Source organism: Cervus elaphus, chromosome 13 (assembly GCF_910594005.1).
Source record: "Cervus elaphus chromosome 13, mCerEla1.1, whole genome shotgun sequence".
In the NCBI taxonomy this organism is placed as follows: Eukaryota; Metazoa; Chordata; class Mammalia; order Artiodactyla; family Cervidae; genus Cervus; species Cervus elaphus.
Window position 1 is genome coordinate 10,662,426 of NC_057827.1, and position 27,695 is coordinate 10,690,120.

At 42.5% G+C, this 27,695-nt stretch overlaps 1 protein-coding gene across 2 annotated transcripts in view; it reads left to right on the plus strand.

The window, feature by feature from the left end:
- The window catches only part of ADAMTS17 (ADAM metallopeptidase with thrombospondin type 1 motif 17), a 393,159-nt gene that overhangs the window by 203,670 nt on the left and 161,794 nt on the right, over window positions 1-27,695 (plus strand). For both annotated transcript variants that reach the window (XM_043922552.1, XM_043922553.1), the window contains exons 9-10: window positions 3,030-3,170; window positions 4,711-4,861. In XM_043922552.1, the coding sequence (XP_043778487.1) occupies window positions 3,030-3,170; window positions 4,711-4,861 (292 nt within the window). The remainder of the gene's footprint in view (window positions 1-3,029; window positions 3,171-4,710; window positions 4,862-27,695) is intronic.

Sequence of the window (27,695 nt, forward strand, 5' to 3'; positions counted from 1 at the left end):
ACGCCCTGTGGGCATACAGGTGTCAAGAGCACAGTCAGCTTTTCTGAGCGCTTTGGTGGACATAGTTTTGTCTCCAGAGAGACGAGGCTCTCTGGCCAGTGGAGTCTGGCATATGGGCAAAAGAACCTCTTTGATTTTACAAGCAGCTTGACCACGGGGAAGAAAGTTGGAAGTAAGTCACAAGTGAAACATTCCTCCATACGTGGCAAAGCCATTCTGCCAGGGCTTGGCTGTCTTCCGACTGTGGTTTCCCAAACGGCAAGGAGCGTCTGGGGGCCGCTCAGGATGTCCCAGCTTGGGATGTGGGAGGGGGGTTAGGATCCCGGGTTGAGTCTCCCTGGGATTGGATTCTCCAGGGGGGCAATGACACAGTTTGACCTGCTCCACATTCTGTGCTCACACTTTGTCCTTAGTGATGGAATTCGGAGCCACTTTTTTCATGAGACCTTCTATTTCTGTAACCTCTACACCAGAGTTCCCTGGAAGCCATCAACATTTTCAGATCTACCCATTTGAAAGTTCTATCACTTGTTTTATTTATAGATATCATATCAAACCCTAAATCAAATTTAAGGTGACTTAATATCTTTTGCAGTCAGTTCCTCTCTTTCCTGAAACAAAGAGATGGATATATATATATGTGTGTGTGTGTATAGATAAAGGTATGAAAAGTGAAGTGAAAGTTGCTCAGTCGTGTCTGACTCTTTGCAACCCCATGGACTACACAGTCCATGGAATTCTCCAGGCCAGAATCCTGGAGTGGGTAGTCTTTCCGTTCTCCAGGGGATCTTCCCAACCCAGGGATCGAACACAGGTCTCCCGCATTGCAGGCAGATTCTTTATCAGTTGAGCCACAGATAACAAGCAGGAAAAAGAAAGTAAAAACCTGAGTAATACCATTGGAAAATTATCCTTATTGGTCAGATGTATCTGATAATTTCTAGGCTCTCTACTTAACTGTAATTGGATGGATTCTTGGCATTGAGGCAGGAAAACAAGATTGCATCTACCCAGAGATGGTTTTCATTGTTTTGTTGAGCAGGCCGCTGCCCTAGACCAGCACAGCTACTGTGGATGTGGATCCTCCAATTTTTTGATGTTTTCTCCTGCATCAAATAGTTAATCCATTTGATAAATATTTATAGAGTACTTGCTCTGTGTCAGTCATGGGTGGACAGGCTGGGATGGAAAGCTGTGCTGAGGGCACCTGGTGGGGTGGAAGAGCCCATGGGAAATCCCAGGAGCAGTCATTTTTCAGGGAGAGGTTTGGCAGGAGAGGCCTGGACTGAGGGGAAGGGGGTGCCAATGTGTAGGCGGCACCGCAGAAACCTTCCTGTCTGACAGGATAGCAGGGTAGTGGTTGGTCAGCTGAGCCATTAACGGAAAAACTGGGTCAGAAGGGGAAATGCAAAGAAATTATACTTAGGTTCTTAAACATTTGGCCATTTTGTTTTGACTTAAGTAATGAAAACATTCATTTTGTCACCAATTTTGTGGTGGGAGCGAAAGCCTTTTCTCTGAGGGAAGCTGACTGGGGCTTCCCATCACCTTCCTCACAGAAACCACAACTATAGTGTGATGAGCTTGAGTTCAGTGTCTTTTTTTTCTTTTCTTTTCTTTTTTTAGATTCAGCAGACCTTGAAAGACCCTTGTGATACAGTCTAAGGGCAGATTTTTATGATTTTTTCCTCAACTTTTACTGTTGTCTTGCCCACACCCAGCTTGGCAGCAGCCTAGTTTAGCTTCTAGCTAAATTGCTTTTCATGAAAACTTTACTTTTATGCTCATATTACGCTGGTTAACATAACATGTAACCACATGTATTGATTGAAATAACAAGTATTATAAATATCTTTGAGTATAAATTCAGTTTACCTTTGGTATGCATGCCCTCAACTATAGGAACGGACCTGCTGGGTGACCAGAGGGGGCCCTGCTCACCTGGAGCAGGAGCTCGGGTGCCAGGCCCTGTTGTTCCCGCGATGGGAGCGGGGTCAGCTCCCCAGTTTCATGTGGGGGTGGCCAAGGTAGCCTCTCTGTACAGGAACACCGAGTGGTGAGAGAACCGAGTGGAGTGAGAACACAGAGGAACTGACGAAAGATGGTTGGAGGCATGTGAGGAGAACTGGGAGAGATAAGGCTGCAGAGGCGCGTTTACAACCTCTTGGCGTAGTCAGCTCTGTTTGGGTCTGTCTCCTCTCCCAGGCTGATTTGATGGCTTATTATGCCCAATGTATCTTCTCTTTCTAGGCCGTTTCTGGCCCTTGAGAAACCTCTCTTAAATATGTCTGAAGGAAGGAGCATGTATGTGTTTTCCAGGGGGCTGTTGACAAAGAGTGAGCAACCCTTACGCACTCTCTGGCCTGGAGGTCACGGGTCAGCAGACGGTGGGCCATCTGATCACCAGTGTTCTGTTCCTCAGCTTCCCCTCACTGCCAGCCTGTTTGTGAACTGAGACCATTGTTCCGCTTACTTTACAGTTAGCCTCCCTCATCTACATCAGCATCCTGTTTTCTTCCAGGTACAACTGGGTGGGGAAGGAGATAGGTCTGATCTTGGTGGACCCAGGTATAGTGATGTGAATCAAAAGCCATGAGTGTTCATGAGTTTTCATAAGTCAGAGTCTTGGCTGGCACCAACCCTTAGCATAGTGACTTCTCTGCAGGCAGTGAGATACTGAAGCATTACACTGGGATATGTTAGTGTGGAAAAGCAAGTCTAACCATCAGAAGAACTCTAATATTGCATTTAATATAATTGGTTCACTCATTTATCATTCATTTGTTAGGTGAATGCTGTTGGTTACATGGTCGATTAGTTTCCGCTCACTGAGTAAGCGAGTCATCACCCTCACTCTTTCTCTTTAAGCTCGTGACTCGCGGTCTGCTCTGAGAATGGCAGGGAAGCAGGCGTCTCCTGTGCTACTGTGTGTGACTGAGCTGTGATCTAGGTGGGCACAGGGTGCTGGCGTCCGGGCCAGGAGATGAGAAGCCTGTAATGAGCGCCCTCTCCCCCTCTCCCTCGGGCAGCTTGGGGATGAACCACGACGATGACCACTCCTCCTGCGCTGGCAGGTCCCACATCATGTCGGGAGAGTGGGTGAAAGGCCGGAGCCCCAGCGACCTCTCCTGGTCCTCCTGCAGTCGAGATGACCTCGAGAACTTCCTCAAGTAAGTCCTCAAATCATTCTGTACCATCAGTACAGTAGAACGTGCTACAATACTTCCTATAGCACAGTAGTCGGGGTATCAGCCAGTAGGAGCAGAAGTGAATCTCCTCCAGTTCAGCTGGAGAGACTTCCTTCCAGGCATGTGTCTGGTATGACGTTGGCCAACCCGCTGCTGGTCACAAATTTTATCAATGGAAATGTCATGCAGTGACCATATCTTGTCAAGGTTTTATTTCACTTCTCTTCATTATTTTGACCAAGAGTGGGCACCACCCTAGTGGCACCCCTGGCTGCTGTAGAACTGGATGCTTCCCCAAAGCTCAGGCTGCTTCCCTGGATGGAAGTCCATTTGCTGGGAGGAGGGCTTGCTTTACCTTCCTCACATGTGGGGCTAGGACGGGTTTATCTCAGAACCACTTTCTTTCCAGAATGTGTCTGCCTTACTCCGTTCTCAGATTTCAGTGGAAGAATTAGCTATCTGATGTCAGACCTCTGTCAAATAGAGTCTGTACTCAAGTACTATGTGCGTCCCTTAGTGTCAGGACCTCAGGGCTGAACTTATAGGTTTGACAGGCAGACCCCAATTGCTTTACCACTTAACTGCATCATCTGTACCCACCACGGAGACGGAAAGGGTCAGTGAGTCTCTGCTATACACAGAGCTTTATAGTCCTGTAACACAGTGGAGTGCTCAGTGAACTCAGGATGGAGGATCAAAGGGATCATTCTGGCTTCTGTCCTCATCCTGGGTCTTCTTTTATGATGTTTCCTGTAGCTGGGAAACTAAGGGCTTAAAAATGGCCTTGTTAGTTTTAATATAGTCAGCCTGTGTGTATTGCGTGCATGCAACTCTTTTCTTCAAGAATCTTGGCAAGAGGCTGGGTTTTCTTTTTCCTACCATCTGCCTTGTTTTAGGAATTGAAAAATAAAAGCATTTAAGTATTTAACTCCTAAAGGAGCCTCAGCCATACCACCCCCCAGTTGTTTGTCAGAGCTGTTCTCAACATCTCGGAACATTTCTGTCCTGGTTGAAATCCTCAAGTCTTTTGCATGGCGTGCCACCAGCCAGCTTTCATGGCCAGGTAGGGCACCTGGACTAGCCAGTGTCCAGAACCTGACAGACCCCGCCCCTAAGAAAGTCTGCAGAATTGGAAATAAGCTTGCCTGCTTGATTGTTTGCTTATTTATTTAAAAGCAAAATAACCCTAACTCCAATTTTTTCTTGATTCATTCTGAGAACATATCATAGCAATCTATTTCAAAAGCATTTTCATCCAAGAAAGCACTCAGACTCCCCAAGAAAAATACAGTGCTATGTGGGTGATGTGCCCGGGCCACTTCTTGTTGCCCTGCTCTCATGGCCTCCCGAGTAAAGATCTGCATTCAGCTATCTGGAAAAGAGCAAAGGTGTAGTCCTGTGTCCGGTGCTTGGTCATCTCCCCATAAATGACTTGGAGAGTGCTGCTGCTTAGTTACTGGCAGAGTAGAACAAAAACCTGGGAGGTACCTTTGCAAACCAACTCTCCGCTTGGCTGTTTCAGGTCGAAAGTCAGCACCTGTTTGCTGGTCACAGACCCCAGGAGCCAGCACGCGGTGCGCCTGCCCCACAAGCTGCCAGGCATGCACTACAGTGCCAACGAGCAGTGCCAGATCCTCTTTGGCACCAATGCCACCTTCTGCAGAAACATGGAGGTAAGCTGCCTCGGGAGGGGAGGGCTGGCTCGGGCAGGAGCATCTGGCTTCTGTTGGTGGATACAGGTATTTACAGTCCACACACACACATATACATGTATATGCATACATGCATGCACGGAGCACCCAGTGTGAGTCACACATGCACACACACATACTGTCTTACACAGGCAGCTTTGCAAGGGGGTGGTTCAGAGTTACGGCTGACACTAAGAGCCTAATATCTTGTTTTGTTTTGTTTTTTAATATAGAGGTCTTTCTTTCTTTGTAATATTAAGACATGGTAATATTAAGACACTGAGAAGAAAGTTAATGAGTCTGCTCCTCCTGGAGGTGATGCATTGTTGTCTGATACCAAATCCTCATAGACAGAGAAAAGAGCTAAAAACTACTGGATGTTGAAGGGTGTCATATGGAGAGCATTTAGCAAATGATAAATTGATTATATGATAATAGTGTTAATTACCCCATTAAAATGTTATCATTTTCCGAGCAGTGCCCACGTGTTTTGCCCTAAAGCTTCCAACGTGCCTGATCCCAGTGAACGATTACCACAGACTCCCCAGGTTACTCTCCCCAGGGTACAGATGGTAACACCAAGCCTCAGGGATGAAAGGGGTGAACTGATCATTCAGAATGGCTTGGCCAGGAAGTAAGTAGAGGAAGGATTTGACTCAAGTCTGTTCACCCCCAGAGCACACACTTTCTGACCATGCTGCAGATAGCAGGGCCCCTTCTGTGGGTGGAAATACGCCAAGAAGGATGTGTTGCGGTCCCTGGGAGAGGCCAGAGCAGCCTGCGGTCCAGCCGGAAGTTGGCAGCTGGCTCAGGAGAGGGGCAGAGCCAGAGTCATTGTGGGGCAGGAGGGCCAGCTCGGGATGAGTGGGACTCAGGAGCCACCCAGCGGCAGTCAGCCTGGAGCTCAGGGCAGTATCTAGTCTGAGGGAGGCAGCCTGCAGGGCTGGGCAGGTGCCCAGAGCAAGAACTCAGGATGGGAGCAACTCCAAGATAGCCCGGGACTGTGCCTTCAGAATGAGACCTCTGGCGGGATCCTGGCCAGCCCAGCAGGTCAGCCTGGACCCCGGGAGGCGGGCTGCTGCCTCTTGAGCATTTCCTGGCTGTGTGTGAATTGGTTCAGGAAGTCTGGGTGGAATCCGCAGGGGGGACACTGCCTGCCGTTGTTCAGGGTGTGGAAGAGGGCTGTGCCTGACGACCAGACCAGCGCCTCCTGCCTGCTGTTTCCTCAAAGGGCGTTTATCCGCAGAGTTGTCTAGAATCTTTTTCTCCCATTCCCCTGTGGAGGTGTCAGCAAGGGTCCCTTCCAGGCCCTGGTAACAGGAAGCTGCCTCCCGTTTCACATCCAGCCACGGCTGGGTTGAAGGACACCTCTCTGGGAAGACGGGACCAGTCCCAGGATCTAATCAACCCCAGTGGTCTGCCGCTGTGTCCAGCGCTCACCATCTGCCTTGATGTTAAGGCCTGACTGTTCATGTACCATATGCTGGCCAAGAGGCCTGCCCTTAAAGTTCGTGCTGGCACAGAACTCCTGGAGAGGGCAGGTTTCAGAGGGCCCTTTGGTGCTGCGGTGGCAGCAGGAGATCTGTGTGCATGGTATCCTAGAGGAGGACCCTGAGCATTCAAGAAGGGTAGGAGTGCCCGGGCACCCAAGCGGGAGAAAAGGGAAGCACCCAGCTGAGTCAGTGCACATGCCTTGGCCACTCTGCCCACTGTGGAGTATGCCCTGCCCCGAAGACCAGGCTGCACTGGCCCCACGGGCGAGCAGGATTGACAGGTGGGAGCTGGACACAGGCTGCCCTGAGATACTGGCTTCTAGGAGCCAGACTGTTGCATACCAGTTGGGTCAGCAGTGATGACAGGAAGGGTGTACAACTCCTGGAGGCTCATGATCTACCAGGCTAGACTCTTTCTTGCATTGTCACATGAAACCCTGACTGTACCCCTCAAGGGCAAGAGCTTTGAACCCCACTTAACAGATAGAAAGTAGAGGCTAGGTGATGGACCAAGGTCACTCAGCCAGAAAGGGATGGGCCAGAGACCAAGCACAGATGTGACTATTCCTATAGGAGAAAAGGCAGGCTGTGTTTATTCAAAGACAGATTCCAAAAGAGAGGAAGGTGACTTGGTATTTTATTTTCTTTGTTGGCATCTTTTTGCTCCAAGAGGACAGTGAGAGAGCAGCAAGTCATGATCAGCTTAGCTTCTCTCTTGAAGCTCAAAATATGGCTACATAAAGTGAGATCTTTTTGCTTTGTAAGTTACAGTGCACCTGAGCGTTTATTCCTGCAACTCACCAAGAACCACGAAATATGCTTTCCTGCTTGCCTTTTCTCTGAGAATTCCACCAATACCAAAACAAAGTTGGCATTTTTCTCCCCAAATCCTAGCAGTGTTACTGACCAGAGTTCTTGGCCTCTTTAATCAATAGAAATTGATCAGAGGCCAAACAAGAAATTCAGGCAAGGCTTTATTTATTGGGGCCCCTGCTGCAGCAGGGGGAACAACTAACAGGTTCCCATGCTTGCTTGCTTCCTGAGGGTTCCTTATGTGGAGCGAGCAGTGTGTCCAGGGGTTGGGCTGGAGGGGTGGTTCAGGTGACTGGCCCACCCCTTAGGTGGTGCTGAGTGCAGGGGGATGAGCAGTGCCCTGATTTTGTTCTCAACACCCTGTGTTTGCTGCTGGCTCTTCAGAAGTGGCAGTTGGGTTTTGTTTTGGGTTTTTCTTTAACAGTTCTCTGTCTTGCTGACCAATATGCTCCAGCTGCACATATACGTGGTTATTTTTAGTCCCTTGTACTTTTTGTATTTTGTTACTTGAGGAGACGTTCCTCCAGGTGCAGGCACTGCAGCAGAGGCGCCCAGGTGCCAGGCCCTAGCCTGTCTCAGCAGGAGCGACTCCTTAGGGGCATGGAGGTGCGTCCGCGAGCTCAGCTGGCTGGGCGTCAGCCTCAGCTCGTGCTGATCGTCCTGCTTACAAGGCTGGTGGTGCCTCCTTTGGCATGACTCTACCAGTTAGAAAGCAGTAACTTCTCACACTGGAAAAGAGGTCACACTAATGCCAGAGATGTGCTGGCGGAGGAGACAGACAGTTGCCTGCTGGGACCCAGGCCTTGGGGAATGTTGCCCACGGCTGGGGCAGATCGTCGGAGAGCCCCGGGCACCACCCTGGGACTCTCAGGCTCACTTTACCAGCGTTTTGCTTGTTTGTGCACTTGTAGGTCTGTTTCAGTTGATGTTCAGTGTGATAGGCACACATGTTGAACTGTTCCTTTCTTCCTGCAAAACTGACTCTGTGCTGGGGTGAGCCCCGACCTTCCTCCTGATCCTCATCCCCTTGTTATCTCCCTTTCATCTACTCTGTTCTGGTTCTGCTTGCCTTCCTGCTCTCCCTCAAACCGAAAAGCCTGCTCCCAGCGGGGATGCACTGTGCTTCCTGCTGTTCCCTCTACCTGGACGCTCTTCTCTCAGTTGTCCATGTGACTGGGCCCCTCATTTTGAGTTCGTTTGCTCAGATGTAACCTTCTCAGGGAAGCCTACTGCCCTATATAAATTTGCCATCTGGTAACTCCCCCCATCACCTTTGCAGTACCCAGATCTCCTGATCCCCTAAGGGAAAACATTTCTTTTATAAACTTACCTTTTAACATGCTATATAATTTGCTTGTTTACATGACTATTGCTTTTTAATATTTATTTATTTAGCTGCATCCGGTCTTAGATATGCCATGTGGTGGAAAGAACTCTGGTTGTGGTGTGCAGGTTCAGTAGGTCTGGTGCACAGGCGTAGTTGCTCTGTGGCATGTGGGATCTTCCTCAACAAGGGATTGAACCTGCGTCCCTTGCATTGCAGGGCGGATTCTTAACCATTGGACCACCAGTGATGTCCCCGTGACTATTGTTTTCTATTGTTTTGATAATCTCCCTCTTCTAGCTTTTAAATCCTTCCAGGACAAGAATCTTACTTTTCCACACTATTATTTTACAAATGCCTTGGTCAGTACCTGGAACATAGTAGGTGTTCAATAAGTATATGTTGTTCTGAGATCCGTTCATGAACCTAACAGTAAATTTAAGTTCTTATGTTAACCCAACCACTGATGAAACTGTAGACAAGCTCACAGGTGAGGAAGAAACCCTTACAGGCCTCCTCATATAGTGAATTGGCTCTCTAAGCCCGAGTCCACATTTATCCATCTAGTTCCCCAACATACATGTTAGACTCTATCAAATATCTTGCAGGGGTTTATATGGACCTTTCCTGTGGCTTCCTCCCAGGACAGTGTAAATCTGGTAGTGAGGAACTGCAGCCTGCTTCTTAGTGGCCATCTCTCTTTGTGCATTAATGAAAATCATTGTTAAAATCTGAGACTCCTGGTGAGTTAATACATGTAAGATACTGAGAACTGGGTCTGTCACAAAGTAAGCATCCAATCCTTTGAGCTGATACATATGTTGCTATTACCTTCCTGGATAACCCTGGTTCCTATTTTGGATGTGTAGAGGGGGGAGCACAGAACTAATCTATCTGTGTACATCTCTAGGATCAGCACTTCTCTATATTGAATTCCTCAGGGCCATGAAAATTTAAGCATTATGTAAAACTCCAGAGACATTCAGCACCAACCAGTAAGGTCTTGTAATCCAAAGCCAAATCGATATTTATAACCATTATTATCCTTAAATGCCCTTGAGGATTGAAATGGATATCATGTAATGAACTGATTATGGTCCCAACATTGCTTTTAAATTTGTCGTCCTGACATCTGCCTTTAGCCAAGATGGAGTGTCAGGGACCAGATTTATCTTCCCACCTGAAACAATTAGGAAATCAGACAAAATATATGAAATAATGATTTTCAAGACAATGGCCATAAAGGAAGGAAGGACTGTGATCCTTGGGAGATATGAAATGAATGAGATTGTCCTGGCTTACTGCCTGGGCAGTCTCCAGGCTGCGGCACAGGGAGGGTGGGCTGTGAAGCAGCAGGCTTCATGAGTTGGAGAAACAGAGCCAGAAGTCCTAGGAGGCTGGGGCAGCTAGGATTCCCAGAGCAGAGCTCCACAGACGAAACCACGTTACAAAGAGAGAACCTCAGAGGTCTGCCCAGGATCTGCAGGAGTCTTCAGCTTAGTGCTGAGAAACACATGTGTGTGAGAAACTACCCAAGGCCAAGAAAAGAGCCCTCTGAAGGTATTAGAGGGAACAGGCTCTGAGGTGCACAGGGGCATCAGGTAGAGGACACAGAGGGTGCTGTATCAGCAGCGTGGCAGAACTAACCCCACACTAAATGCTGGCCTGCTCCCACCCAAGAAACCTTTAAAGCGAAATCTGAAAGGATCAAGCTGTTTCCAAGTAACTTAGCCAAGCCCTAGAACAAAGCTCAGAAACATTTATAGAAATACAAAACCAACACTTAGTAAAATAAAATTCACAATGTCTAGCATCAAATAAAAAATCACCAGGCCTTCAAAGGAGAAGGAAAATACATCCATAACGAGTAGAAAAATCCATCAAAACTGACCTAGAAATGACACAGGTTATAGAATTAGTAGAGAAACATATTAAAACAATAATTATAACCATATTCCAGGTTCATGAATGTAGCACAAAGAAAGACTGAATGTGTTAAGTAGAGATATGGAAGATATGGAAAAGATCCTACTGGGACTTCTAGAAATGAAAACTATAATATTTAAGTTGAAAGATACCCTGCTTGAGATTTCTCGCAAATGAAAATTGCAGAAGAGATGACTGCTAAAGACAAAGCATTTGAAACTACCCAAAGTGAAACACAAAGAGAAAAAAGACTGAACACAAAAAGAACTGTGGGACTTCGGGTGGCCTAAGAAATATGCAGTTGATGTTCTGAAGGAGGTGACACAGGATTAAAATCATATTTAAAGAAATAACAGAAGGAGGACCTTCAAGATGGCGGAGGAGTAGGGCAGGGCAAACTCCTCCCCCACAAATATATCAAAAAATCACCTGCATGTAGAAGAACTCCCACAGAACATCTTCTGAATGCTGGCAGAGGACTCCAGACTTCCAGAAAGGCAAACCAATCTCATGGGGTGAGGTAGGGCACAAGATAGAGACTAAAAGGGAGACAAAGGATTTGGGGATGGGGTCCTGTGCCCCAGGGGAGGGAAGTCCTGAAGGAGGGGAGATTTCCACATACTAGGAAAACCCCCTCACAGGCAGGGTCGGGGGGAGCTTTGGAGCCGCTAATGGGAGGACAGTGCAGCAAGACAGCTGCTCCAAAGGCAAAACAGAGAAAATTCACCACAGGAGTCGCACCAAACGGCACTTGCCACCTGGGAACTGGCTCAAGCACTCCTGCCCACAGTAACTGGGGGCTAAGTGTGGAGGCCCAGGCTTCGGGGGTTGGGCCTCAGGGAGAGGGCCCGGGCCAACTGCCAGGGAGGTACTCTGGGGGCTGGCACTGCACAGCAGAGGCAGACCGGGGGAGCTCTGCGTCCACCACAGAAACAAAGGATTGCTCCCACGGGAAGGCTCCGACGCTGCCCTTTGATTCTGCGCCGTCACAGAAAGAGGGACCCTGCCCAGGCAGATGTCAGAGAAGGGCGAGCTGGCTGTGGTCTGTGGTCCCAGAGGCAAGCAGGCAGGCGCAGCGCCAGAGGCTGAAGGCAAGGGCCGTCTATGGCCTCAGTCCCAGAGGTCGCAACGACCACCACGCTGTGAGCAGCTGCGAGTTGCCCCCAACGTCTTGCTGGGTGCCTGAGTGGCTTGGCTCTGCCAAGGGCCCCACAACTCAGGACCGACTTCCCTGGGGAAGCGTATGCCCCCCTCAGACTGGGGAGACACCCTGCGCAGCCCCGCTGCAGTGAGCACTACCAACACACTCCCTCCCCAGCACAGCCGAGCCGCTGAGCCCGAATGAGCAGCTACTTTCACCTGCTCGTGTCTGGGCAGTGAACAGACATGGAATAGAGGCTTGAAAGCAAAGGAGGGCCCCAAACCAAGCAGAACACCAGGGGCTGCATGAGCAAAGGAAAGAAAGGGAGACCATCCCAGAGTTTACAGCTGCAGCGGTTTGGATTCCAGCATTTGGCCTGAGCCTGTCCTTTAGGGGCAGCTGTAGACTTTGAGAGCAAGTACAAACTGGACCAAGACAAGACCCAAGTCTGAGCAGACCCCACACCGCCCAAAACAGGTCCACAGATCTTCCTAGATATATTGGAGGACTTTCTGAGTAGGCAAATCAACTGGACCAGGAAAACAGAGAAATTATTTGGACATTCCTCTCACTACCACTCTCTATATATTCCACCCCCCTGTTTTTCCCCCTTTATATTTTATCTTCTTAAACTGTCCTGATGTGGTTCTTTATTACTCCTTCAATTTTTAAAAATTTATTTATTTTTAATTGAAGGATAATTGCTTTACAGAATTTTGTTGTTTTCTGTCAAACCTCAGTATGAATCAGCCATAGGTATACATATATCCCCTCCCCTTTGAACCTCCTTCCCATCTCCCTCCCCATGCCACCCCTCTAGGTTGACACAGAGCCCCTGTTTGAGTTTCCTGAGGCATACAGCAAATTCCCATTGGCTATCTGTTTTACATATGGTGATGTAAGTTTCCATGTTATTCTTTCCATACATCTTACCCTCTCCTCCCCTCTCCCCATGTCCATGAATCTATTCTCTATGTCTGTTTTTCCATTGCTGCCTGTAAATAAATTCTTCAGTACCATTTTTCTAGATTCCGTATATGTGCATTAGAATACTATATTTATCTTTCTCTTTCTGACTCACTTCCCTCTGTACAATAGGCTTTAGGTTCATCCACCACATCAGAACTGACTCAAATGCATTCCTTTTTATGGCTGAGTAATATTCCATTATGTATATATACCACAACTTCTTTATCCATTCATCTGTCAATGAACATCTAGGTAGCCTCCATGTTCTAGCTATTGTAAATAGTGTTGCAGTGAACAATGGGATACTTGCGTCTTTTTCAATTTTTCTTTCCTCAGGGTATATGCTTAGGAGTGGGATTGCTGGATTATATGGTGGTTTTATTCCTAGATTTTTTAAGGAATCTTCATATCGTCTTCAACAGTGGCTGTATCAATTTACATTCCCACCAACAGTGCAAGAGCATTCCGTTTTCTCCACATGCTCTCCAGCATTTATTGTTTGTAGACTTTTTGATGATGGCGATTCTGACCAGTGTGAGGTGATACCTCATTGTAGTTTTGATTTGCATTTCTCTAATAATGAGTGATGTTGAGCATCTTTTCATGTGTTTGTTAGCCATCTGTTTGTCTTCTTTGGAGAAATGTCTGTTTAGGTCTTTTCCCCACTGTTTGATTGGGCTGTTTGTTTTTCTGGTATTGAGTTGTATGAGCTGTGTATATATTTTGGAAATTAATCCTTTGTCTGTTGTTTCATATGCTATTATTTTTACCCATTCTGAGGGTTATCTTTTCACCTTGCTTATAGTTTCCTTTGCTGTGCAAAAGCTTTTAAGTTTAATCAGGTCCCACTTGTTTACTTTTGTTTTTATTTCCATTGCTTTAGGAGGTGGGTCATAGAGGATCTTGCTTTGATTTATGTCATCGAGTGTTCTGCCTATGTTTTCCCCTAAGAGTTTTATAGTTTCTGGTCTTACATTTAGGCCTTTAATCCATTTTGAGTTTATTTTTGTGTATGGTGTTAGGACGTGTTCTAATTTCATTCTTCTACATGTAACTGTTGAGTTTTCCCAGTAATGTTTATTGAAGAGGCTGTCTTTGCCCCATATATATTCGTGTCTCCTTTGTCAAGAATAAGGTACCCATAGGTTCATGGGTTTATTTCTGGGCTTTCTATCTTGTTCCATTGGTCTATATTTCTGTTTTTGTGCCAGTACCATACTGTCTTGATGACTGTAGCTTTGTAGTATAATCTGAAGTCAGGAAGCTTGATTTCTCCAGCTGAATTCTTCTTTCTCAAGACTGCTTTGGCAATTTGGAGTCTTTTGTGTTTCCATATGAATTGTGAAATTTTTTGTTCTAGTTCTATGAAAAATACCATTGGTAATTTGATAGGGATCACATTGAATCTGTAGATTGCATTTGGTAGTATAGTCATTTTCACAATATTGATTCTTCCTACCCAGGAACATGGGATATCGCTCTATCTTTTATGTCATCTTTGATTTCTTTCATCAGTGTCTTATAATTTTCTGTATACAGTTCTTTTCTCACCTTAGGTAAGTTTATTCCTAGATATTTTGTTCTTTTTGTTGCAATGGTGAATGGGATTGATTCCTTAATTTCTTTTTCTGATTTTTCATTGTTAGGATATAGAAATGCAAGTGATTTCTGTGTATTGATTTTGTATCATGTGACTTTGCTAAATTGATTGATTCAGTTCAGTTCAGTCACTCAGTCATGTCCGACTCTTTGCGACCCCATGAATCGCAGCATGCCAGGCCTCCCTGTCCATCACCAACTCCCGGAGTCCACCCAAACCCATGTCCATCGAGTCGGTGATGCCATCCAGCTATCTCATCCTCTGTCGTCCCCTTCTCCTCCTGCCCCCAATCCTTCCCAGCATTAGAGTCTTTACCAATGAGTCAACTCTTCACATGAGGTGGCCAGTGTATTGGAGTTTCAGCTTCATCATCAGTCCTTCCAGTGAACACCCAGGACTGATCTCCTTTAGGATGGATTGGTTGGATCTCCTTGCAGTCCAAGGGACTCTCAAGAGTATTCTCCAACACCACAGTTAAAAAGCATCAATTCTTCAGCACTCAGCTTTCTTCACCGTCCAACTCTCACATCCATACATGACTACTGGAAAACTCATAGCCTTGACTAGATGGACCTTTGTTGGCAAAGTAATGTCTTTGCTTTTAAATATGCTGTCTAGGTTGGTCATAACTTTCATTCCAAAAATTCATTGATTAGCTCTAGTAATTTTCTGATAGTATCTTTAAGGTTTACTATGTACAGTATCATGTCATCTACAAATAGTGAGAGCTTTACTTCTACTTTCTGATCTGGATTCCTTTTATTTCTTTTTCTTCTCTGATTGCCATTGCTAGGACTTCCAAAACTGTGATGAATAATAGTGGTGAAAGTGGACACCCTTGTCTTTTTCATGATCTTTGGGGGAATGCTTTTCATTTTTCGCCATTGAGAATAATGTTTGCTATAGGCTTATCATATATGGCTTTTACTATATTGAGGTAGATTCCTTCTATGCCCATTTTTTGAAGAGTTTTAATCATAAATGGGTGCTGAATTTTGTCAAAGGCTTTTCCTGCATCTGTTGACATTATCATGTTTTTTATCTTTCAATTTGTTACTGTGGTATATCACATTGATTGATTTGCATATATTGAAGAATCCTTGTGTTCCCGGGATAAACCCAACTTGATCATGGTGTATGAGCTTTTTAATGTGTTCTTGAATTCTGTTTGCTAAAATTTTGTTGAGGATTTTTGCATCTATGTTCATCAGTGATATTGGCCTGTATTTTTCTTTTTTTGTGTTGTCTTTATCTGGTTTTGGTATTGGGGTGATGGTGGCTTCATAGAATGAGTTTGGAAGTGTTCCTTCCTGTACAATTTTTTGAAAGAGTTTTAGAAGGATAGGCATTAGCTCTTCTCTGAATGTTTGATAGAATTCTCCTGTGAAGCCATCTGGTCCTGGACTTTTGTTTTGGGGAGATTTTTTTATCACAGCTTCAATTTCAGTGCTTGTAATTGGGTTGTTCATAATTTCTACTTCTTCCTGGTTCAGTCTTGGAAGAATGAACTTTTCTAAGAATCTGTCCATTTCTTCCAGGGTATCCATTTTATTGCCATATAGTTGTTCATAATAGTCTCTTACAATCCTTTGTATTTCTGCGTTGTCTATTGTAACCTCTCCTTTTTCATTTCTAATTTTGATTTGATTCTTTTTTTTTCTTGATGAGTCTGGCTAAAGGTTTGTCAGTTTTGTTTATCTTCTCAAAGAACCAGCTTTTAGTTTTATTAATCTTTACTATTGTTTCTTTTATCTCTTTTTCACTGATTAATGCTCTGATCCTTATGATTTCTTTCCTTCTCCTAATTTGGGGGGATTTTTTGTTATTTTTTTTCCAGTTAAACTAGGTGTTGTTTATTCGATGTTTTCTTGTTTCTTGAGATAGGATTGTATTGCTATAAACTTCCCTCTTAGAACCGCTTTTGCTGCATCCCATAGGTTTTAAGTTATGTTTTCATTGTCATTTGTTTCTAGAAATTGTTTTATTTCCCCTTTGATTTCTTCAGTAACCTGTTGGTTATTTAGAAATGTATTGTTTAATCTCCATGTGTTTGTGTTTTTTACAGTGGTTTTTTTTTGTGTGTGTGTGTGTGTGTGATTAATGTCTAGTCTGGTTGGAAAAGATGCTTGATATGGTTTCAATTTTCTTAAATTTATTGAGGTTTGATTTGTGACCAAAGACGTGATCTATCCTAGAGAATGTTCCATATGCACTTGAGAAGAAGATGTATTCTTCTGCATTTGGATGGAATGTCCTGAAGATATCAGTGAGATCCATCGCATTGAATGTATCATTTAAGGCTTGTGTTTCCTTATTAATTTTGTTTTCATAATCTGTCGATTGGTGTGAGTGGGGTGTTAAAGTCTCCTACCGTTGTTGTGTTACTGTCAATTTCTCCTTTTATGTCTGTTAGTTTTTGTCTTATGTATTGAGGTGCTCCTATGTTGGATGCATAGATATTTTCAATTGTTCCGTCCTCCTGTTGGATTGATCCACTGATCTTTATTTAGTGTCCTTCCTTATCTCTTCTAATATTCTTTATTTTCAGGCCTATTTTGTCTGATATGAGGATTGCCGCTCCAGCTTTCTTTTGCTTCCCATTTGCATGATCTGTGTTTTTCCATCCTCTCAATTTAAAGTCTGTATGTGTCATTAGATCTGAATTGGGTTTCTTGTAGACAGCATATATATGGGTCTTGTTTTGTAGCCATTCAGCTAATCTGTGCCTTTTAGTTGGAGCATTTAATCCATTTACATTTAAAGTAGTTATTGATATATATGTTCCTATTGCCATTTTCTTAATTGTTCAGGATTTGATTTTGTAGATCGTTTTCTTCTCTTGTATTTTTTGACTATATAAGTCCCTTTAATATTTGTTGAAAAGCTGGTTTGATGGTATTGAATTCTCTTAACTTTTGCTTGTCTGCAAAACTTTTGATTTCTCCATCAATTTTGAATGACATCCTTGCTGGGTAATCTTGGTTTTAGGTTTTTCCCTTTCAGTACTTTACATATAACCTGCCGTTCCTTTCTGGCCTGCAGAGTTTCTGCTGAAAGGTCAGATGTTAAATGTTTAGGGTTTCCTTTGTATGTTACTTGTTGCTTCTCCCTTGCTGCTTTTAGTATTCTTTCTTTGTGTTTAATCTTTGGTAGTTTGATTAGTATGTGTCTTGGCATGTTTCTCCTTGGGTTTATCCTGTATGGGACTCTTTGTACCTCTTGGACTTGATTGACTATTTCCTTTTCCACATTGGGGAAATTTTCAAGTATAATCTCTTCAAAAATTTTTTCATACCCTTTCTTTTTCCATTCTTCTGGGACCCCTGTAATTTGAATGTTGGTGTGTTTGATATTGTCCAGAGGTCTCTGAGACTATCCTCAATTCATTCTGCTCCTTCAATTATTATTTTTATAGCCCACTTTTTCATCTTTTTCTTTGAAAAAAGCCTTATTTTTAAAACAAATTCCATGTTTTTGATTTTTGTTTTAGATGTTTTATTTGATTTTTTTATTTTTGAGAGTTTAACTTTTTCCATGTTTTTTTTATTTTCTTTTTGATCTTTTGCTTTTGATTTTGTGTCTTTGAGAGTCTATTAATTTTTAGCATCCATTTTCATTTAGAGGTTTTATTATTGGCTTGATTGCTGTCTTCTTTTTTGACTCTTTGTCTTTTTTTCTTTTTCTCCTTTTCCCCTCTTTCCTTCTCTATATAAGTGTGTGACTTTCTTGGAATGAATTTTGGCTGTTGAGAGGTGAAAGTGTTAGTCACTCAGTCATGTCCAACTCTTTGTGAACCCATGGACTGCAGCCCACCAGATTGTATGGAATTCATGGAATTCTGTTCATGGAATTCTCCAGGCAAGAATGCTGGAGTGGGATGTCATGCTCTTCTCCAGGGGATCTTCCTGACCCATGGATCAAACCCACATCTCCCACAATGCAGGCAAATTCTTTACTGTCTGAGCCACTAGGAAAGTTCACCATTATGAGAGGTATTTCACCATTATGTCTTCTATGCTGTGTGGCCTGTGAAATCTTGATGCTATAGTAAGGTGTCATACCTGAAGCCCAGAGGTAGGAGACTCCACACTAGGACTTTGGACCACAAGAGAGCATTAGAGACCCCGTAGAACATTAATAGACAAACACCCTCACAATGGCCTCCATTTCAACACTAAGACCAAGCCCCACCCAAAAGCCAGCAAGCTCTGGTTCTGAATGTCCCATGCCAACCCTTCAGCAAAACAGGAGCACAACCCTGCACGTTAGCAGACAGGCTGCCCAGAGCCATACTGAACCCATCCATAGACATCCCTAAACACACTACTGGGCACAGAACTGCTTTTAAGAGAGACCAGATCTAGCTCCATCCACCAGAACACAGGCACAAGTCCCCCAAAGCAGGAAACTTTCACAAGGCATTGGTTCAGCCCCGCCCAGGGGAAACATACTCCTCAATTAAGAGGAACTACACCCTTCCAAACTGCAGAAAGGAGACCTCAAGCACAGTAAGTTAAACACAATGAAAAGACAGAGAAACATCCAGCTAATGAAGGAACATGGTAAAAACTCCTAAGACGAAATAAGAGGAAGTAGACAATCTTCCTGAAAAGGAATTCAAAGTAATGATAGTAAAGATGGTCCAAAATCTTGAAAATAAAATGGAGGCATGGATAAATAGACTAGAGGCACAGATTGAGAAGATGCAAGAAATATTTAACAAGGACCTTGAATAAAGAATAGACCATCAACAATGAACAATGCAATAACTGAGTTTAAAAATATACTGGAGGGAACCAACAGTAGAGTAACTGAGGCAGAAGAATGGATAAGTGAGATGGAAGATAGAATGGTGGAAATAACTGAAACAGAGCAAAATAAAGAGAAAAAGAATAAAAGTGATGAGGACAGTCTCAGAGACTGTTTAACAGACAGCATTAAACATAACAACATTAGAATCATAGGAATCCCAGAAGAAGAAAACAAAAGGAAAGGCCATGGGAAAATATTTAAGGAGGTTATAGTTGGAAGTTTTCAACTTCCCTAAAATGAGAAGGGAGATAGCCACCCAAACTCATAAAGTTCAGACAGTCCCATACAACATAAACCCAAGGAGAAACATGCCAAGATACATATTAATCAAACTAACAAAAATTAAACACAAAGAACAAATGTTAAAAGCAGCAAGGGAAAAGCAACAAATAACATAGAACTGGGTCCCTATAAGGCTAATGGCTGATCTTTCAACAGAACTCTACAGGCCAGAAGGAAATGGCAGGACGTACTTAAAATGATGAAAGGGAAAAACCTACAATCAAGATTACTGTCCTCAGCAAACATCTCATTCAAAATTGATGGAGAAACCAAGTTTTACAAACAAACAAAAGTTAAGAAAATTTAGCATCACCAAACCAGCTTTACAACAGATGTTATAGGGACTTCTGCAGGCTGGAAACACAAAAAGAAGAGGCCTACAAAAACAGTCCCCAAACAATAAAGTAAATGGTAACAGGATACCAATAATTACCTTAAATATAAATTGGCTAAACCCTCCAACCAAAAGACACAGATTGGCTGAATGGATACAAAAACAAGACCCCTATATATGTGTCCAGAAGAAACCCACCTCAGACCTAGGAACGCTTACAGACTGAAAGTGAGGGGCTAGAAAAAGATATTCCATGTAAATAGAAATCAAAAGAAAGGAGTAGCAATACTCATATCAGATTAAAGATACTTTAAAGACCATTACAAGAGACAAAGAAGGACACTATATAATGATCAAAGGATCAATCCAAGAAGAAGATATAACAATTATATATGCACCCAACATATGAGCACCTCAATACATAAGGCAAATGCTAACATCTGTCAAAGGGAAAATCAACAATAAAACAATAATAGTGGGGGACTTTAATATCCCACCCACACCAACGGACAGATCATCCAGGTAGAAAATAAGGAAAAACAGGCTTTAAATGATGCATTGGATCAGTTAGACCTAATTGATATCTACAGGGCATTTCATTCAAAAACAATAGATTTCACTTTTTTCTTAAGTGCACATGGAACATTCTCCAGGATAGATCACATTTTGGATCACAGATGAAGCCTTTTCAAGACTTTTCAATTACCCCTACCATAGTTTGGCCTGAAGGGGTCAAACTACAGGGAAGGAACACAGCCTCACGCATCAGCAGAAAGTTGGATTAAAGATTTGCTGAGCATGGCCCCACCCACCCGAGCAATACCCAGTTTCCCCATAGCCAGTCCCTCCCATCAGGAAACTTCCACAAGCTTCTTACCCTCATCCATCAGACAGCATGAAAGCTACAGTCACAGGAAACTAACCAAACTGATCATATGGATCACAGCCTTATCTAACTCAATGAAACTATGAGCCATGCAAAGACAGATGGGTCATGATGGAGAGTTCTGACAAAACATGGTCCACTGGAGAAGGGAATGGAAAACCACATCAGCATTCTTGCCTTGAGAACCCCATGAACAGTATGAAAAGGCAAAAAGATAGGATACTGAAAGATGAACTCCCCTGGGTGGACGGGGGTGGTGGTGGTGGTGGTGTTGGTTGAGTCACCAAATTGTGTCTGACTCTTGCGACTCCATGGACTGTAGCCTGCCAGCCTCCTCTGTCCATGGGGATTCTCTAGGCAAAAATAGTGGAGTGGGTTGCCAGTTCCTTCTCCAGGGGATCTTCCCAACCCAGGAAATCGAACCCAGGTCTCCTACATTGCAGGCAGATATTGGAGAACAGCAGAGAAACACCTCCAGCTAGAATGAAGAGGCTGAGCCAAAGCAGAAAGCACGCCCAGTTATGGATGTGTCTGGTGGGGAAAGTAAAGTCTGGTACTATAAAGAACAATATTGCATAGTAACCTGAAATTTTAGGTCCATGAATTAAGGTAAATTGTAAGTGGTCAAATAGGAGGTGGCAAGAGTGAACATTGACATTTTAGGAGTCAGTGAACTAAAATGGACTTGAATGGGCGAATTTAATTCACATGACCATTTTATCTACTACTGTGGGCAAGAATTCCTTGGAAGAAATGGAGTAGCCCTCATGGTCAACAAAAGAGTCCAAAATGCTTGGGTGTACCTGGGTGTAATCTCAAAACAACACAGTGATCTCTGTTCATTTCTAAGGCAAGCCATTCAGTATCATAGTAATCCAAGTCTATGCCTCAACCACTAATGCTGAAGAAGCTGAAGTTGAACAGTTTTATGAAGACCTACAAGACCATCTAGAACTAACACCAAAAAAAGATGTTCTTTTCATCATAGGGGACTAGAATGCAAAAACAGGAAGTCAAGAGATATCTGGAGTTAGCAGGCAACTTTGACCTTGGAGTACACAATGAAGCAGGGCAAAGGCTTGCAGAGTTTTGCCAAGAGAATGCACTAGTCACAGCAAAACCCTCTTCCAACAACACAAGAGACAACTCTACACATAAATATCACCAGATGGTCAATACTGAAATCAGATTGATTATATTCTTTGCAGCCGAAGATGGAGAAACTCTATACAGTCAGCAAAAACAAGACCGAGAGCTTACTGTGGTTTAGATCATGAACTCCTTATTGCAAAATGTAGATGTAAGTTGAAGAAAGTAGAAAAACCACTAGGTCATCCAGGTATGACTTAAATCTAATCCCTTACAATTATACAGTGCAAGTGACAAATAGATTCAAGGGATTAGATCTGATAGAGAGCCAGAAGAACTATGCACGGAGGTTTGTAACATTGTACAGGAGGTGGTGATCAAAACCATCCCCAAGAAAAAGAAATGCAAAAAGGCAAAACAACTGACTGAGGAGGGCTTACAAGTAGCTGAGAAAAGAAGAGAAACAGAAAGCAAAGGAGAAAAGGAAAGACACATGCATCTGAATGCAGAGTTTCAAAGAATAGCAAAGAGAAATAAGAAGGCCTTATTAAGTGATCAGTGCAAAGAAATAGAGGAAAACAATAGAATGGGAAAGACTAGAGATCTCTTCAAGAAAATTAGAGATACCAAGGGAACATTTCATGCAAAATAGAGCACGATAAAGGTCAGAAAAGATATGGACCTAAGAGAAGCATAAGGTTTTAAGAAGAGGTGGCAAGAAGACACAGAAGAACTATACAAAAAAGATCTTAATGACTCAGATAACCATGATGGTGTGATCACTCACCTAGAGCCAGACATCCTGGAGTGCAAAGTTCAGTGGGCCTTAGGAAGCATCACTACAAACAAATCAAGCCTTGTTATATTAAAAAAATTGAAATCATTTCAAGCATCTTCTCTGACCACAACATGGTAAGACTAGACATCAACTGCAGAAAAAAGAAAAATACTATATAAAAACACATACATGTGGGGCTTCCCAAATGGTGCTAGGGGTAAAGAATTCTGCCAGTGCAGGAGATGCAAAAGATTCAGGTTCAGTGCCTCAGTCAAGAAGATCCCCTGGAGGATGAAATGGCAACCCAAATGCCTGGGTAATCCCATGGACATTGGAGCCTGGTGGGCTACAGTCTGTGGGGTCACAAAGAGTCAGACACAACTGAGAGACTGAGCATGCATGGAGGCTAAAAAACACTTCTGAATAACCAACATATCACTGAAGAAATCAAAAGGAAAATAAAAATATGCCTAGAAACAAATGACAATGAAAACATGATAACTCAAAACATATGGGATACAGTGGAAGCAATGCTAAAGGGAAATTTATAGCAATACAAGCCTACCTCAAGAAACAAAAGAGACATCAAATAAAAAACCTAATCTTATATCTAAAGCAACTAGAAAAAGAAGAATTTAAAAAAAAAAACAAAATTAGGAAAAGAAAAATCATAAATATCAGAGTAGAAATAAATGAAAAAGAAATGGAGATAATAACAGAGATTAATAGAACTTAGAATTGTTTCTTTGAGAAAATAAATTTTACAAACCATTAGATAGACTCATCAAGGAAAAAGGGAAGAAGACTCAAGTCAAGAAAACTAGAAATGAGAAAGTAAAAGTTACAATAGACAACACAGAAATACAAAGGATCATAAGAGATTACTTTGAACAACCATATGCCAATAAAATGGACAACCTAGAAGTAATGGACATATTCTTACAAAATTTAACTTTCCAAAAGTGAACCAGGAAGAGAGAAAATATGAACAGACCAATCATAAACGTGGAAATCAAAATGTGGAAATCTCCCAACAAACAAAAGCCCAGGGACAGATGACTTCACAGATGAATTCTACCAAAAATTTAGAGAAAAGCTAACAACTATCCTGCTCAAATTCTTCCAGAAAATTGCAGAGGAAGGAAAACTTGCAGCTCTTTCTATGAGGCCACTGTCACCCTGATACCAAAACCAGATAACGATGCAACACAAAAAAAGATGATTACAGGCCAATGTCACTGATGAACATAGATTCAAAAATCCCCAACAAAATTTAGCAAACAAAATCCAACAACACATTAAAAAGATCATATATCATGAATAAAGTGGGCTTTATCCCAGGGGTGCAAGGATTCTTTAATTTATACAAATCAGTCAGTATGATACACCATATTAAATTGAAATATAGAAACCATGTAATCATCTCAATAGATGCAGAGGAAACTTTTGACAAAATCCAACACCCATTTAAGATAAAAACTCTCCAGAAAGTAGGCATAGAAGGAACATACCTCAGCATAATAAAGGCCACATATGACAAACCCATAGCAAACATTATTCTCAATGGTGAAAAAATTGAAAGCATTTCCTCTAAAATTAGGAATAAGACAAGCATATATACTCTCACCACTATTATTTAACATAGTTTTGGAAGTCCTAGCCAAAGCAATCGGAGAAGAAAAATAAAAGAAATCCAGATTGGAAAAAAAGAAGTAAAGCTCTCACTGTTTGCAGGTGACATGATTCTTTAAACAGAAAACCCTAAAGCTGCCACCAGAAAATTACTGTGCTAATCAATAAATATAGCAATGTCACAGGATATAAAATTAATACACAGAAATTCTTTGCATTCCTATATGCTAACAGTGAAAAATCAGAAAGAGAGATTAAGGAAAAGATTCCATTCACTACTGCAACAAAAAGAATAAAATATTTAGGAATAAGCTTACCTAAAGAGGCAGAAGCTCTGCATGCAGAAAACTATAATACACTGATGAAAGAAATTAAACTTGACACAAACAGATGGAGAGATATACTGTTTTCTCAGATAGGAAGAATCAATATTGTGAAAATGAATATACTACCCAAGCAATCTATAGATGCAGTGCAATCCCTATCAAACTGCCAAGGGCATTTTTTAACAGGACTAGAACAAATAATTTTACAGTTTGTATGGAAACACAAAACACCCTGAATAGCCAAAACAATCTTGAGAAAGAAGAATGGAGCTGGATGAATCAACCTTCCTGACTTCAGACTTTACTAAAAAGCTACAGTCATCAAGATAGTATGGTACTGGCACAGAAATAGAAATATAGATCAATGGAACAAAATAGAAAGCCTGGAGATAAATCCATGAACCTAAGGGGACCTTATCTTTGACAAAGGAGGCAAAAATATACAATGGAGAAAAGACAGTCTCTTCAATAAATGGTACTGCAAAAACTGGTCAGCTTTGTGTAAAAGGATGAAATTAGAACACTTCCTAACACCATACACAGAAATAAACTCAAAATGGATTAAAGACCTAAGTGTAAGACCAAACCTGTAAAACTCTTAGAGGAAAACATAGGGAGAGCACTCTTTGACATAAGCCAAAACAAGATCCTGTATGACCCACTTCCTGGAATAATGGAAATAAAAACAAAAATAAACACATGTGACCTAATTGAACTTAAATGCTTTTGCACAACGAAGGAAACCATAAGCAAAGTGAAAAGACAACCCTCAGAATGGGCAAAAATAATAGCAAATGAAACAACTGACAAAAAAACTCATCTCCAAAATACACAAAGAAGCTCATGCAGCTCAATACCAGAAAGACAAACAACCCAATAAAAAGTGGGCAGAAGACTTACACAGACATTTCTCCAAAGAAAACAAACAGATGACTAATAAACACATGAAAAGATACTCAACAGCCCTCATTATTAGAGAAATGCAAATCAAAACTACAGTGAGGTATCATCTCACACTGGTTGGAATGGCCATCATTAAAAAGTTCACAAATAAATTCTGGAGAGGGTGTGGAGAAAAGGGAACTGTTTTGAACTGTTTGTGGGAATGCAAATTGGTGCAGCTGCTATGGAGAACAGTGTGGAGATTCCTTAAAAAACTAGGAATAAAACTAACATATGACCCCACAATCCCACTACTGGGCATATACCCTGAGGAAACAATAACTGAAAAAGACACATGTACCTCAGTGTACATTGCAGCACTATTTACAGTAGCTAGGATGTGGAGGCAACCTAGATGTCCATCAAGAGATGAATGGATAAAGAAGTTGTGGTACATATACACAATGGAATTATTACTTGAGTATAAAAAGGAATGCATTTGAGTCAGTTCTAATGAGGTAGATGAACCTAGAGCCTTCACTTATACAAAGTGAAGTTAGAACGAGAAAGACAAATATATATTAATGCATATATATGGAATCTAGAAAGATGGTACTGATGAACCTATCTATAGGCCGCAAGGGAGATGCAGACATAGAGAAAAGACTTTTGGACACCTTGAGGGAAAGAGAAGGTGGGATGGTTTGGGAGAGTAGCATTGAAACATACATTACCATGTGTAAAGAAGAGAGCTCTTGGTAATTTGCTGTACGGCACAGGGAACCCAAGGGCTTCCCTGTAGCTCAAATGGTAAAGAGTCTGCCTGCAATGCAGGAGACCTGGGTTCAATACCCAGGTCGGGAAGATGTGCTGGAGAAGGGAATGGCAATTCACTCCAGTATTCTGGCCTGGAGAATCCCATGGACAGAGGAGCCTGGCGGGCTATAGTCCATGGGGTTGCAAAGAGTCGGACACAACTGAGCAACTAACACACAGGGAACCCAAAGCCAGTGCTCTGTGACAACCTAGATGGGAGATTGAGAGGGAGGTTTAAGAAGGAGGGAGTATATGTATACCTATGGCTGATTCATGTTGATGTATGGCAGAAAGCATCATAATATTGTAAGGTAATTGTCCTCCAATTCAAAATAAAATAAAGAAAAATGGCTGAAAATTTTTGCATATTTGGTGAAAACACAAGCCCACAGATCCAAGAATTTCAGTGAATCCCAAGAATCATGAAGAATCCAGACCAAAGCTCATCATAATCAAATTGCTTAAAAGTGGTGATGAAGAGAAGATCTTCAAAGAGCATATTTCTCATTAGAAACAATGCAAGTGATAAAAGACCATGGAAGCATCTTTAAAGCATTGGGAAAAAAAAGCTTGCCACCTTAGAATTCTACACCCTTTTAATAGGAAAAAAAAAAATACCACCTACTAGATGCTGTGAAAAAGAGAACACTCATAGCCAGGAGTTTTAGGGGAATGAATATTGTGAAGACATTACAACTCCAAACATGTGGAGGGATCTCTTGAAAACTCCACTCATGCGTGCCAACTGGGGACACTCCCTGAAGTCCTGGCTCCCCGAAGGCCATGTCCATGAGGAGGGCTTCCTTGGCAAGGGATGTAGCTTGCATTCCTACACAGGGCCTTCAGGAGGTGGCTTGGAAAAGCACAGAAACATTAATGAGGCAAGTGGGCTGTGTGTGAATGCATGTGTGTGGACCTTTTGTCTTAAAATTTTCTAAAACTTTAAGCCTATTACAGAAAAGAAAATAATAATGAAGTGTAACAGCGTGGACGCTGCCAGGAGAATCAAACGGCGAAACCCATCAGTGTTTCAACCGTTGAACATTTTCTTTTTCTGGAAAGCAGACCATAAAAATAAGGAGAAAAGAAACTGGATAGATTATATTTTGAGAAGAGTACCAACCACCATGACCACCGGTGGGCAGTTCTTATTTTGCTGCTGCCTCTTATAAGGAACAACATCTTGTCGTTGGTGGAAGGTAGAGGCCACGGGCTCAGGGGATCACATTCTCATAGGCGCTCCTTCGTTATTGTGGGCATGCAGGGGTTCTGAGCTAGGGTCTGCTGATGGATTTCAGAGGATTTGTAAACAGGGATAGGGAAAAGATCACATCTTTTTTCTCCAGTATGTAACCAAAATGAGTATTTCCTTTGATTATGAGAGTCAGTGATAAGCCACAGGAGTCTCAGCAGTACCTGTGACGTCATGTGATCAGGAATCACAGATCCTTCTTCTACTGCATGACTGTTCTAGCAGCTATTTGGAAGTATCATTTATTCTCATGACTGCTTCAAAATTTTAATGGTTACTAGATCTAGGGCCAGATCTTCTTATGTAATGTGTTGACAAGGAAACACATGTTTCACTTACTACATCACAAATTTGTATTTTGAGTTACATTTGAACTTAATTGTTTGATTGCTAACTTTGTGTATTTTATAATCATGCACTGACAGGTATTATTCCAAGAAGGGTTCACAGGCTCCACCCTG